Source organism: Sinohyriopsis cumingii, chromosome 11 (assembly GCF_028554795.1).
Source record: "Sinohyriopsis cumingii isolate HCF-2022 chromosome 11, ASM2855479v2, whole genome shotgun sequence".
NCBI classification, from domain to species: Eukaryota; Metazoa; Mollusca; class Bivalvia; order Unionida; family Unionidae; genus Sinohyriopsis; species Sinohyriopsis cumingii.
The window spans coordinates 92,608,762-92,624,445 of NC_142971.1; the positions used below are offsets into that span (position 1 = coordinate 92,608,762).

General features: G+C 34.0%; 1 protein-coding gene across 1 annotated transcript in view; it reads left to right on the forward strand.

Annotated features, from left to right (window-relative positions):
- The first annotated feature begins 3,979 nt into the window (after positions 1-3,979).
- Positions 3,980-15,684, forward strand: part of LOC149789009 (uncharacterized) — a 49,026-nt gene continuing 37,321 nt past the window's right edge. The window contains exons 1-3 of the mRNA XM_089975822.1: positions 3,980-4,123; positions 8,227-8,355; positions 13,790-13,827. Coding sequence (XP_089831948.1) covers positions 4,018-4,123; positions 8,227-8,355; positions 13,790-13,827 — 273 coding nt within the window. The 5' untranslated portion in view covers positions 3,980-4,017. The remainder of the gene's footprint in view (positions 4,124-8,226; positions 8,356-13,789; positions 13,828-15,684) is intronic.

Consider the following 15,684-nt stretch of genomic DNA (forward strand, 5'->3'; position numbering starts at 1 on the left):
TTAATGATTCTTACTCTGAGAAAGATTTTAAAAAATTGTTTACCAAAACTGTCATTGATTTTGGAACAATGCCAGCAACTAGATAGATTATTTCTTTACCCATAGCATATAACGAAAATAAAAACAAAAATGAAAATATTCAAAACTAACATATTAAATTAAATATTCATAACAAAAGATGAAAGCTCAATTAAAAATGTAAGATACAATGAAGTTGAAAATGAATAAAAGTGAAAATTAAAAATATAATGTACAAAAAAATGAAAAATTAAAAAGTTTGAAATGAAACTCAAATGAAATTTAAACTGAGATTTAAAACTCAAAATTGAAAAGGAAAACAATCAAACAGCTGAAATTTGCAAAACAAAACAAAATTGAAAAGTACGTTTACAATGAAGAGAGAAAACCAAAAATCTGAAAATACAGTTTGAAAAGAAAATTTATAACCCTGAATTGTGAACCCCAAATGTTTAATTAAGTCGGCTTGGAAACATGTATTTTTACGCAAGAATCGACTCCCACTATGTTGGCATACGTAGAAAAGCACAGACTTTCTAAACCGCCCTTACGTTTCTTTTGTGATAATATGTAAATATGTGTGTTTGTATAGTTTGTACATGCACTCCTACTATTGATTTTGTGTGTCTATGTGTGTCTGTTATTTGTGACTTCACTTCATTTCTTTTGTATCTAAGCCACTTGAGTCATAGTATATTTGTGTGCTTGTACTATACTTTGGGTATTTTCCTACCCCTTTAGGTCGGCTAGTAAATATGGGAATTTTGGGTAGTAGACTTGGTGTTGGTCGGCTGACAGTGTGTTCGATAGTAAGTGTGTGGCATTGGTTGCTCCAGCAGCATCTTGGTGATATAGTGTGAGTGTTGGATAATATATACTTAGATACTGAATTGTAAATAACTATGTTGATCTCTCCAAACTCAGAACTGATTGTATTGAGTCGGGTTTGGATGGTAAAGGACTGTGATAAACAATAGACACCTGCTTCCTGGACACTCTAAAACAGTGTTGATGGTATAATATGGTCGCTGGCTAGTAGACAACTTGAGTCTAGTGTATTTGAAGGTAAGTGTCGCTTTAACATTAAATTTCCCATTAGAAAACATAGAGGTCAATATTAAAAATTTGGATATTTTAACATTCAGGCTGTATGACACACAGTTCTAGAATTTTAAACCAATGGATATTTTTAAAAATATTGTTTACGTTAGAGGTCATAGAGAATCAAGGCCAATACTTTATATCCTTAATGTTAATACCCGATATTTTAAATTAAGTAGACGTCAAGAATTCACATATATTACTAATTAAATAAAATTCGGATTTTTGCACATCAACTTCCGTGAACTAGATGTTTTGCATATCCATTCTTTTTTATAATTTTCACGAATTACACACCCTCTTAGATTTGACCACTAGCAGGGTTGCCATAATATATAGTTTATATTTTATAAATAATAGCTTTCTAACAGCATAAATCATTTGATGATAAGTGGTACAAATAATGTTTACAAACTACTTGTATTATTAACAAAACCTATCGAGTGTAGGATACACCTACTATAACTCGTGTGGGTAATATGTACACTATTGATAACACAGGGTTTCACATTTGTGAGGTCTGAAAATTTGCTGCTTACAAAAGGAACAATTGCGTTCTGTACGACATAGATGTTGTAATTATTGGTATCTGAATACTACAAAATGCTGATTAGTTGTTTTTTTTTTTATAAAAAAAACTGATATTGCTGTAAAAGGATAGTTTAGAAGAGCACATTCAACCAGTAGCTCACGAACTGATATAACGTATTGGATTGACCAGAATCAAGTGAAACGCAAACAACAATGACACTTTTAATCATTGGTAGGTGAATGTCACTTCTTGAAAATGCTCAGATAGTCAGACATTGAGTAGTACAAAGACATTATAAGACTACCGTGTAACAACTTCTGTCATCAGTGTTACGCCAAACTTTATGGAGGAAAATCAATGACATTGTTCCAATCTTATTGGATTACTTTTTAGAACTGATTCCACAAGACGAGAAGACTCCTCTAAATTTGGATGTCGTGTCACGTGTTTGCTTTCCTTTACTAATAGCTTCTTTGTGTCGAATTATGAACATTACATGCAAATACATATCAGCCACTGGGACTAAACTTATTTAAACTTAGCGCTGTAAGTGTTAACTGTTTAAAAGAGTGAATATCGTTACAGAGTCATAACAAAGAACATTTAACAGGCCTATTTCCCAAATATTCTAGAATCACATCACAACGTCTTCAATAAGAAAAAAAAAAAGAAAAAAATAGTTGATGTTATTTTGTTTCCATCAAATGGTTCCCGTGTATCTGGTTACAAACCGAACATTTCAATAGACTATGCCTTTGTTTCGAAATCTTTTCTCTTTGTTTTGACCATATTCAATAGAAAATGGAATCTCCAAGATACATTACAATTCAGATTTGAATATTAAAAAAAGACAAAGACAAAGTATTCGTCACCGAAACTGAAGATTTTACAACTAGTAATTATACAATTTGCTGAGATACGTGTTTATACATTTTTGCGAATTAATTACAATTAACTACAATTACAATCAAGACATATTTTAGGTTGAATTCAGCAAATTAAGACATCAAACACTGTCACTGTGTCACGTACATAAAGCTAATTGTCTAGATTCTAAATATATATGCAAATAATACGATCAAAAAGGTTAGAGACTTTTAATTCGTAATCTACGGAGGTTCGAACCCAGGTCTGCGATTAAACGACACCCGTTCCCTTGTCTACACACACGAGCCCATATTCCCTCACGACTAAGCACACATCACCCGAAAAATGATGTTACTTAATCGGTGTTATATGCACTCGTGTGTAGCAGACACACGTGTGTGTGTGTGTGTGTGTTCCATGATCTGGTCATTGTGGAAATATTTTGCAGAATCGCTTACTGAGAAGAAAGAAAGAAAGAAAGAAAGAAAGAAAGAAAGAAAGAAAGAAAGAAAGAAAGAAAGAAAGAAAACATGCAATTGATCTTCATGAAAGCAACCATGACACGTCGGTGTAAATTAAGTGAGCTGTATCATCTGGTTTTAAAATAAATGCACAAATTCATTTAAAAAAATATAAGTATATGCAGCATAAATCAATATCTTATCATCAAAGTCTATGCATGATAATATTATTTCAAGGGATAACAATTATCAGACGATCAGCCGGCCCCCGCTTGTGACTGCCTATGGAGGCCTTTCCTTTATAAACCAACATAAATCTAGTCGGCCCATCTATGTATGGACAGATAGGTCAGTCCAACACGGTTCGGTTGGTAAATTTTCTTTAGCCAGCGCATCATTTTATAGACGAATCAACAAAATAAAATAAGATGCATATAAATTGTACAATCCGTAGTACCAGGTAAGTATGTCACAAGAAGACAATTCCGTGTTTATGCATATATTTGTTTGACATCTGAAGTAGCAAATTACTTATTGAGGTGTGTACACCCTAGTGAATATTGTACAAGCCATGCACTACGTAAGTGAGCTGGTAATTAACCCAGTGATTTACTTTGTGTCTTACGTCATATCAGCACTTGAAATATACAGGTTAATTTACATACCCTTGTTTCGCGTAATTTCTATGTATTCAAATTAAGTGTACAAACGTATCAAATACAGCTGCATGGAATGCAACCAACTATATCGGTTGGGATGAGTTTAGTTTTCATACATGAAAAAAAAAACTACACACTATTTTGTCATGTGCAATGATTTATATGAGAAACCTTGGCTAAATTTACTTGGCTGAGCATGAATGGCTAATGCCAAATATTTAGTCAAAGTCCACTTTGCATAATTTACAATTAGTAAACATAAAATATCACACAGAGAAGGACGGTTTCCACATCGCTGTTTGTTAAGGTTTCTGCAGAGTGAAGAGAGTCGAACAAGTAATTTGGGAATAATACAAGGGCAAACTAACCGTAAGGGAGAATGACTAAAATATATTGTTTCTCCTCTTTTTACATGCAATTCGCAGAGCTTTTGGAGGAACGTTTACCGGACGTGCCCATTGTCAACATCAACCCTGGTAGAACAGGTCAGTTTTAATTTAGTTTTTCAGGATTTTGGGCTTGTAACGCAATACTTGCCGATTAATCCTACGATAACTTCAAAAATCACGACTACTTTGGTACAATTATTACACCCTTTTGTCAAAAAACGCATTGCTTTTTGATGCATTATTGCTTATTATCTATACACTTCCTCCTTCTCCTCTGCCTTATCATCCATCATCATTCAGATACTTTGAAACATTTTATTCACGTGAGTAAAATTACATTTCAGAGGTCACCCGGGTGAGCGAGGGGTGATATTTTTTATACCATTGATCAAACTATGTTCATATTTATTATTTAGTTGATAATAGCACGCCGCTTGATATGTACGTACAGGATAGCCCGAGGTTCTATCTGCAGAACAGATTGTATGTTGCCACCGTAGTGTATAGACAACTTTGAATGAATATTGATAATGCCTCCAAAGAAGAACACATGAAAGTGGACAGAAAACAGGAAATGAGGATAATGAGTGCAGTAATCAAACCCTCTTCCATGACTTTATGCGAGCATCAATCTAGCAATTCGTCAGAACTCAGATGAAACCCAGAGCATCAGACAGAGTGAATGAATAGAGAAAGGGTAAGAAATAACAGCCTCCAGAGAAGCGAAATTAGATTTCATCATGGCAGTGGTCTTTAAAGAATATCAGAATAAAATGATGGACCAGAAGGAGCATATGAAAATATATCTAATAGAATTAAAAGATGAGATTGAAAATGACAATTTGAAATAAATTAAGTAGATTAGCGAAGAATCTGAGAACTTAAGGGGTGTACTGTTCAAACCAATTGAAGTCTGGGAGAAACCAAATGAAGACAAATTTGAGAAAATAGTGGAATTAAGTCATACAAATAAGGTGTTGACATTTAAGGAGGACAATATAGAGCAATGCTCCATAGTTAGCAATATTTGGATTTATGGAGTAGAGGATCGAAAAAAGGATATAACTCTTAAAACATTCGGGACTGCTCCGGTGGCCTAAATGGTTAGAGCGTCCGCCTTGGATGTGGGAGGTCGGGGGTTCGAACCCAGGCCGACTGATACTAAAGACTTGTAAAAATGATAGTTGCAGCTGCCTCTCTTGGTGCTCAGCATTTATAGGTTAGTGTTAGGACTAGTCGTCCTAGTATCATGATAATGTGATTGGGTAGGACATGATGATACATGTCTGCAGCATGATGCCCCAATGCTAGACATCATGATAAGATGCTACACTACAGATAAAGCTATGCTAATCTTCAAATCTAACGCACACACATTTAAATAATGCGGAGAGAAAGTATTAAAGTTATTCCGAAATATAATGAGGTAACTGTATCGAGTGAAGATATATCCATCATCCATAGAGTAGGCAGATTTCATGCAGATTAAGACACAAAGATTATTTGCAAATTCATCAAGCGATCGGTAAAGATGGAGGTGATGAGGACAAGGGAGAAAGTTAAATGCTCACCGTATGTTATCAAAGAATGCATTACCAAAATAATAAATTCATTTGTATATGAGCTATCGAAACAACGTTGTCTTGATTCAGTCTGGGTCTGGGTCTTCGACTATAAAGCTTTTGCAAAACTTAGTAATGAACACAACGAAAAAAGAAAACTGGTAACTTGATTACTCTTACTACCACCATTGCCTAAGTTTTGTATGCATGATTTAAAGTTTGATATATTAATATCACTTGTGATGTTCAAAATGATATTTTTAAAAACTAATGTAAAAGAATTATGTCACTGAATAAGGTTCTATTTATATCATGATATGGGTGCATTTATGTGGAGGGATTTGTCAAACTTGTGCTACATTCATTCGAGACGTATGTCGATTCTGAGCTGTTGCTTACAGACTGCTATAATAATTAAACACTACTCAACCAGTCTATATATTCGGTAACGTATTATCCTAGAACTTCTCAGCGGATGTTAACTAGTAAACAGATATATTTTTCCACTGAAATATCTGTAGATCTCGGTCTGATCGTAGCCGTATGTTTCATTATATAAATACCAATAATATTTCAAGGATGAAAATAATTTTTAGTTTATGCAATATAAATGCAGCAGATGATGAATAGACAATGAAGTGGTGGTGGTGGTGGTGAAGCATTATGCTTTGAATAGTGATAGATAGGACATATTACACTTTAAAATTAGATATTCTGATATTGGCTTAAACTTGAAGAATGAAAAATATAGCCGAAATTCTGATTGATACACACTGGAGTTTTATAAATTTGTTTGGAAAGATATCGGACCGTTTTCGAAAGTGCCATTAAGTTTGTGCATGAAATTGGTGAATTATCTTCCAATCCGAAATAAGGAGCTATCTGTATTGAATATTCGGTTCAAATACACTGTTGTAAAACAAAATACTGCTTATTTGTTCTTTAAAAAAAAACATAGCCGATTACCTTGAAAAACTGTTACTCTCTATTTTGTGTTTTTCTGTCGACTTTGTTTCTATCTTCAATATTTTCCAGTTTTCATCGGTCAATTGTTTTTTTTATCTTTACCATTTTTCTTTCTTTATTTCCCCTCTATACTACCTTAGTCTGAAGCTATTTTCGTTCTTTTCAATCATTCCTCATTGGAAGACATGTCCACCACCACAGTTAAAGAATCAAAATCCGTACTTGCCAGATTGAAATCTGTCTGGAAAGACTGTTTCGTTGTTCTCAGACAAAACATGATTTATTTCTTTCATGTTCATGAATGTTTAAGATTGTATAAAAATCACCTAAGTCAAACGTTGCATATGCCATTTCACACGGTACCGTCGTGTCTTCACATCATTATATGTAAGCATAGGATGATTATTTATTTTATTTAAAGTGTATTTTATTTGTAGCATTAGCAATTATATCTCATTTATTTGAAATATTATACCAATATTTATGTCACAAGTATGCATCATCTGCTGTTGTTGTTATTCTTGGATTTAACGCCATTTTTCAGCACAAGATAGGCTATACTTGGCGGCCAGTATTAATGGTGGAGGAAGAACCCTGGAAAACCCAGGTAAGAACCACCGACCCACGAGAAGCTACTGGCAGGCTTTCCCACGTACCCACGCTAGCCGAGCTTTGGACTCGAACCCACGCAGACAGAGGTGTGATGGCAGTGATCCGGAACGTTGAGCGCTTTAGACCACTCGGCCACTCGGGGCACCTTACAGCATCATCTGCGTTTAAATCAATACAACCTATATGAAAAAATACACCTGGTGCCTTATTAAGATGTAATAACGTTGATTTCGTAGCTCCTGTAAACGTCTTTTTCACCACTTACAGATTTTATTCAAAGAAAGGTTTGTCTTCATTTAAATCGTAAGTCAAATGGTTCAAATACCTTATCATCATAATTTGTTATATATCATTTTTCGAATTTTACTTCTGGTTGGCAATACATAACCAATTTTTTGCTGGCGTGCCGCTAAACACTAATACATAACATAAATATATGAAATAATATAAAGATATTAGTTCCGACACCATTGATTCCCATGAGGCATACAATAATTTCACAGCAATATCAATATTCATATAGCTGGAACCCCAGTTTACTCAGCGACCATCCTGGTTTATCATATTACCAACAGAGATTGACAAAGATGGAATTCCTTTAACTGCTTAACAATCTTGACCCGAACAATGTTTGAAGCCGTTGAGTATTGATATTAATTGTTCTAAGCTTGTCTGTCTAAAACGACGCCTGGTACCCCAATGATTAGATATATACCAGGTTTGCACAACATTATATATACTTAGAGACCTAATAATGTTTCCAACCTTAACAATTTTCAGCATGTTTTTTATGTTTTCTAATTTCATGGTGTTTGTTTTTTTGTAATCATATTATTATATATGTTTTTATGGTATAGGTGTTGTCTAATGTTGTAAAGCGCTTAGAGCTTCTAAAGATTAGGCGCTATACAAAGTCCTCATTATTATTATTATTATTAATATCATATGTATATATATATATATATATATATATATATATATATATATATATATATATATATATATATATATATATATATATATATATATTCAATATTAAATAGCATCATTATTATATAGGAGTACTTGATGCTGAGGAGGAAAGAGACTTGTTAGAAAATGCAGAAGTAGTCTTGGGCGATCCTACGGTTTGTGCACTCTACATGTTCCGGTGCCGAAAATTAAAATGGTTTCACAGCATTTACGCCGGTAGGAAAATTCTTATTAAACCCAGTTATAAAATAGAAAAAGAGGAAACGCACACACATAAACAAACACACACACACACACACACACACACGTTTATCTATCTGTCTCTCTCACACACATACACACAGACGAACAATGAAAAACCACTTTTTAAAACTACCCTGAGCATTTTCAACTTTCACTCAGTTAATGTCAAATAAAATAACAGAGGCCAGCAAGGCATTAAACACGATATAATAAAATTGGATTTAGAAAACTGTACTTGATGATGAATCTAACAAACTAATATAATTTTCATTGCAAAATTGTGAATATTGGCCCTTATTGGTTTTGAACTATGATGATAATATAGCTAATGAATCAGTAAAAGTCGAAAACGGTCAGGCTATTTAAAAAAAAATTAATTGGTTTTCATTCATTGTTTAATGTGTTTATACAAACATTTTATATATAGAAGATGAAATAGAAACATACTATTACAATATTATTTAAGCCGTGTAATATATATATATATATATATATATATATATATATATATATATATATATATATATATATATATATATATATGTATGTGTGTGTGTTCCATGAAAGCAGGAGGGGGGTATACAAAGATTGTTTAAATCAATTAAATAGCTTACTCAATGGCAGTTTACCCACGACAATCATCATGAAATATGAAGGTGTAATTAGGCACAAAGTTATCTGACACATCATTCTTAAGAATACAGTGAATTCTAGTTGTTAAAAGATAATTAGAAACATATGGAATTGTTTTAGTCAAGCATGTACATATAGCGAATCATAATTCCATAGAAAGAAGCTTGAAAACAAGCTTGCAAGCATCTGTATTGATGAATACAGTTTGCGTGATGATCTTTGTCATGTAATGCATTATACGGAAAATAGGTGGAGCTCCGTGTCTGATAATGCTCCCCCTGAGTATTACATACAAATCAGGGTCTTATTTTCAATTTTGAGAAATATTCTGAACACCCTACTTGTAGGATTCATCCAAAACGTATATTTCTAAGCGCTAAAAATCAGCTTTTTTTAATAGACAAATCACAAAAAAATCAGCAGTGCAAAAGTTAAAGCGGCTTGTTTTTAAAATAAATTTAATCAAATAACCACAGAGGTCTATTCAACTCTCGCATGAAAGTCTCTTAGGGCAACATATGGAGATTACCAAGACGCGCGAACGCTTAATCAAAGGATTCTATTAGCCCAGTGTCCAGGAGACGAAAAAGCGGTATTGTCTTTTGTGTGACAAGTGCAAGAGAATGGCAAAGAAAACAAATCACTTAACCTCTCCTGTGGGATCCAAATCGATCACTGATGAACAGTTCCGGCTTGTCACGATGGACTTAATCGGTTCAATTAAACCCGAAACGAAACACGGGAATAAGTATATTTTGACCGACATTAATTACGCTACACGCTATCGCGAAGCTATGGGTTGCGTGATATCGACTCGGAAACTGTCGCGGAGGCTGTACTTGAGATATGGACACGAGTCGGAGTACCAGAGGAAATTCCGCCCACCCAGTAGATGCAGTATATGAGTAAAGTAATGGCGGAGGCGAATTGGCTGATGTCGATCACACATCTCCCCTCCACGTAGTACAATCCCCAGTGCAACGGGTTGGTCCAGCGTTTTAAAGAGACTCTGAAATACACTCTTAATTAGATTGTTTGAGGCCGGCCTAAGGATTGGGATCACTATATTCCCGTCATGCTATTCGCATATCGAGAGGTATCATAAGCTAGCTTGGGATTTTAGACTTGTCAGAACTACAAAGGAGAACTGTGCGCGGTCCCATGGCTTTGCTGAAACATTTGTGGGCCGACGACCACGCTGGTAATGCATGCTCTACCTACTGGTACGTCGCATATCTACGTGACAAGGAAGAGGAAGTTTGTACGCTGCTGCAGGGAAACCTCAAGCAGACGAAGACTCGTTAGGAAATGTATTACGACATGAGAGAAAAGCAAAGCCAATACAAGGTGGGAGACAAGATGTTGATGTTGCCTCAAGAACACAGCGAATGCAAGTATCGTGGAGAAGACCGTACGTCGACAGCGATAACGTAGCGGGTCAGATATATCGGATACGACTCCAGACTAACCAGGTTTATGGATGATATTCAAATTTCTGCAGAGATATGGGGTGAACACCTGTCTCTGCTAGCTCCTGTTCTGCAGTGGCAACGTCAAACGTGATTGCCAGCTCGTCCATCAAAGTGCCACATTGGATTCCTAACGTTGGACTGTTTGGTAGGTACACGGAGCCAAGGCCATTAGATAAGTCTAAGGTGAAGTAACTCCGAAATAACGCGTGTGTCACTGCTAAGACTGAGTAGTGTATGTGTTTAGAGTGTCGACTGAGGGTTCGAAATTCTCAACGCACATAATATTGGCCTTGTTATTCATAATACTCACGAATAGTTAAAAGAGGGAAAACACATTAGAACACGAGGAATTAAAAGAGGAAATAGAAAGTGCCTTCAACACTATCACCAGTTAGTAACACAATGGAACACCTGGAATAGGTGAAAATAAAACTATAGGGCGCAATGCAATGTTCGTATACATTCATTTATATGTACAGATTTTGAAGATGTAATTTTAAAAACACATTCATTTGGTATGTAGTAGCAACTGAAAATGAAATATACACATAAATGAGACAATCATCATGAAAGGTTGTGAACAAAGTTTAGTTATTATGGATGCAATGTATACCAGAGGGACAATCATTTCAAAAATGTTATTAATGCATCAGAGACACAATGATCAAGGGAATGGTAAAACTGAGTGCAAGATATAAGTGATATAGATTGTGTGTGTGTGTAAACTCAATGAGATACTCTATAACTACATTGGAGAAGACGAAACTATTAGATAAATAAATCAATACAAAATTACATCTGGATGTATGAAAGCAGGAAAAAGAGGTCTAATGCATTGCAGTGGAAAAGTCAATTTCACATTCATTAATGCCACATGTATGCTCATAAAGCAGACAAGTACTTTTATCTTGTGGTATATATTGATATTAGCTGAATATAGTGTACAAATTACTAAATAAAATATATGTATTGATAAACATAGAATAATGTTGGAGGCCTCAAATTTCATGTCAGCCCAGATGGGAAGTTATAATGTTTAGCAGGAAATGCAAAATCGCTTGATCGGCATGTACCATCTACAACATCAAGACACCATAAATAAATCAATAAATTAGTACAAATTGGCTATTGATTTTATAATAGAATCAGCTATTTAGTTTATGACAGCGATGTTGTAACTCATGAATTTACCTTGCTACAACAGTCCAGGATTATATGAAAGTTAAACCTGTAGACTGTGATGGTGGTGTTGATGATATCTTAGTGACAGCGAGTGGCATGGCTATGAAAATGGATTACATCGTTTGATACTACAACAATTCAAAAACAAAAGAAAACAAATATCCCAAAGACTCTTTGAAACTGGAATTACATGCGACACTCAGTATTAAGGTAGTGCATTACGTTATTTCAAAGGCTTCAATGCTGTGACCAAAACATTGCTAACGAGAGGAAAGAGACATAGTAAAGCATGAGCAAATATATTCCATCTAGATTTGAATTTCATGCAAAATTACTAAACAAGAGGTTTAACTCTTTAATAGTCCTCCATGTGTATATGAATGAGAAGATTGTATAGATGCGTTCATTGACATATGCAAGGCATTATACAAACGTGTGATCAGACTTGTCATTTTCCCATAGCCATTATTCATCAAATCTGCTCGCCACGAATCGTTTAGCATCAACATGTCGTTTAGCAAAACGGGTTAGTTACATTAGCAACGACTGACGGAATGATACGTTTTAGAAATCCATATCGCGTGAATGGGATACAATATTTAAGGCGAGTTGTTATATATATATATATACTGTTCAGTATATTTAATATGATTTAATTTGTGTTTGATTTGATCTGATTGTTTGTGTATTTTAATCATTATTTCTTTACATGTCAATGTAATGTAATTTTGTTTGCTAGGAATTTTATCTTTTCCAGAAAATTCAGTTTGAACTGAATCTTACCTTAAATACCTAATAATAGAAGAACTGATTCTTTGTTTTAACTTCTCACCTTGACTGAGGGTCAAGTAAACAACTATTTTCTCGGAGTAAAATGATTAGTTCTTATCAAGGACATACGGGGGCTACATGATTTTTATTTGTAAACATGATCACGTGATCCTTTATTTCGCAATTAGGCATTTCCAAAATTGAGAAATACTTAGTATTAATAGTGATGTTGAGAGAGAGAGAGAGAGAGAGAGAGAGATCAGATTTTGGGGGCTTTTAAATACTTTATGTCAAGTTGTTTTTCTTCTGTTGTGACCAATTTTGAGCTTTTGAGTTTATTTTGTTAATCCGGATTCCAAAAGATAAATTCGTTTCTCTGGAAATCTGTTGTGCTCATACAGAATTCTTCAACAAAGACATTTCTTTAAAAAATTATTTGGATTTCCAAAACTGGAGGATTAATTATTGTGTTTCTACAAGGAACTGTAGACTTAAACACAGTACATGTTACAGCATACGTCATCACCTTCCATCTTGGATTCATCGTCGGGACTCGAACTTGAATTCATTAGAACATTTTATTATCAGGATTTCTAAAATATTATTATTCGTGGATTTTTTGGGGATTATTTTCAGATTTGATTGTTGAAACCGTAAGTTCTTATTTTTTTCCATTTTTATAATATTCTTGCAAGGAAATAAATTATTATATTTTTCAAAAGCTTGTTGTTTTCACTCTTTCTTGTGTTAGCATTTATTCAAGCCTAAACAAGCAGCATATATATATATGTAATGCATGATAATATAATATAATATAATGTAATATAATATAATATAGTATAATATAATATAATATAATGTAATAAAAGTCTGAAAGATTGGGCGATGCCCCAGCATTTACTATACAAATGTCTTGGATGCATAAGCGAGGTAAAAATAAAGGCAAGTTGAAACAAATACAAGAAGATGATCTGATAATTGTGAAAATTGATTTACCTTCACATGCTTGTTTGGAAATACCCAAAGACTTATTTCAAGCATTGTCTTAAGTTATTCAATGACTTGGAGCTATTTTTTCTACAAACTGTGTATGTTTTGGTATTTTTTTAAAAAATTTCACTATGGTCTATAAATGGCCATTCCCATTCAACTTATTGGATAGACTGATTCGTGGAACTTTACCAAAAGCAATATATGTCTGATTCAATGTACTAGGAACCTATTTGGATTTCAGTTAAGCAAGTACTTAAATATTAAAATCATTTCCATCATCATCATCATCATCATTATTATTATTATAATTATTATTATTATTATTATTATTATTATTATTATTATTATTATTTTAGGAATAGACGCTGTGCTGAAGAATGTTGATCGAAGGAAGGTAGAAGTATAATTTTGCAAATCTCTCTTTCTGTCTCTGTCTGTCTGTCTGTCTCTCTCTCTGCTTAAAACGTCTGGCAATAATATATATGAGCATCCACTTAATTTTGATATGTGGATGAACTGCTTCCAGTTGATTACGTTTATACTTTTGCACTTTAAGCCATATTACCTTAACACAACTGTGCTCATTTTCAGTAATGTTATGTATATTTAATTTAATTGTTCATTTGTTCGTTTAAAAGTTTTCATTACATGCTATTGTAATGTAACATTGTATGCTGGACACGACTTTGTCCAAAATTGAGTTCATTTCTGCTTGACCTGATTGAATCTTTTTATGAAATTTTTATTTTCATTTTATGTCAACAATTAATATGTAGCAATATTAATCTCTATGTTTATGGGCTTAATATCGGGATCTTTATTAACTGAAGACGTATATATCTTGATTTGAGTCAGGGTTTTGGACTTTTCTAAGTGAATTTTACAGGTTATGGTTCTGATTTGGTAAACATCAGGATCATTCTAGAATAGTATTGTCCACTAGGGAATATTGTATTTTTTATTTAGACAATCCCAATTGTATCCTGAGGTAAAGTAGAGAACTATATAATCTTGTTGTCATGAGGAATTGGTCATTCGTGCTATAACATCTGGCACTTTTAAGTTGTATATATGTTGTGACCAGGAAATTTGAGCTGGAATTTTTTTTCTCAAATTATTGCATTTAAGTGATTATTGTTTCTGGAAATACAAAAGTGCTCCAATAAAATTCTTGGATAGAGACATTCACTGGAATTTATGCAGAATTAAAACCTGGAATTATATTTCTTTGATTCAACAAGTGACTAACACATCAATACTTTAATAGCTACCATATACACGTCATCGACTCCTGTTTGGGGATTTTTTCTGGACTTTTACTGAATTTTATCCAGGACTTTAAATTACTAAGACTTGTGTCTGTAATTCTTGGATTATTGTGGGATTTAATCCGCAATACCGTAAAATCTTTCTTCACTTTTTCACTTTGTATTTTAGGGGAAAAAATTATATTTGTTGAATTTCACAAAGCATTATGTTGCTGATTTTAAGAGCATATAATCTTAACAATATGTATAGCATAGTGTCTGTCAGTAACCTTGTATCAGTCGTGTTTGTAAAGGTCTCGTAGACTATTTTAGGTTGGGGTGGGGTGCTCCAAGTATTATCTTTAATTATTATAGAAGACCCACCCTGGCTAGTTTTTGTTAGAAATTGAAGTAGTGATAGAGATGCGAAGCTCCGAGCCCCCAGTCAGCGATGCCGACAGTTAAATTACTGAATACGCAAAAGGTGAAATTCAAATAAACAACAAATTTAATGTCATTCATTTACATATAGTCCTTCCTCAAATGAAATTCAATATTCAAAACCCTATCACTCGTCTTTCACTCGACCAAATGACGGCCTATTTCATCATCTGACTTAGTGTGATAGATTTTCCTCCTGTCCTTGTTTCTACTAATCTGTAGTATTTCTTGACTGGTACCCAGTACCCCCTGAGTCCAACAACCACGTCCTTCACCCTTCCATTTCCGTTCTCTCCTTTTCTTGTCTGTCAGAGACTCGGGACCAACTGTACCTGGGTATTTCCCTTCTCTGTCTCCTACAGCTCCTCCGGTCCCTCAAAGCTTTCTTTTTGAAACTCCTTTGTAATTCCAAGAATAACAATGTTTCCCACCAATATCGAATGACGTCGGAGTAGCTTATAACTTTCTTGTTTAATTCCCGCAAGATGGTCTAGCGACTACTGACGTTTAGTTTCAAGGCACTAAATTTAAACTTGCGATCCCAATGGTGGCCACGCCTTGTT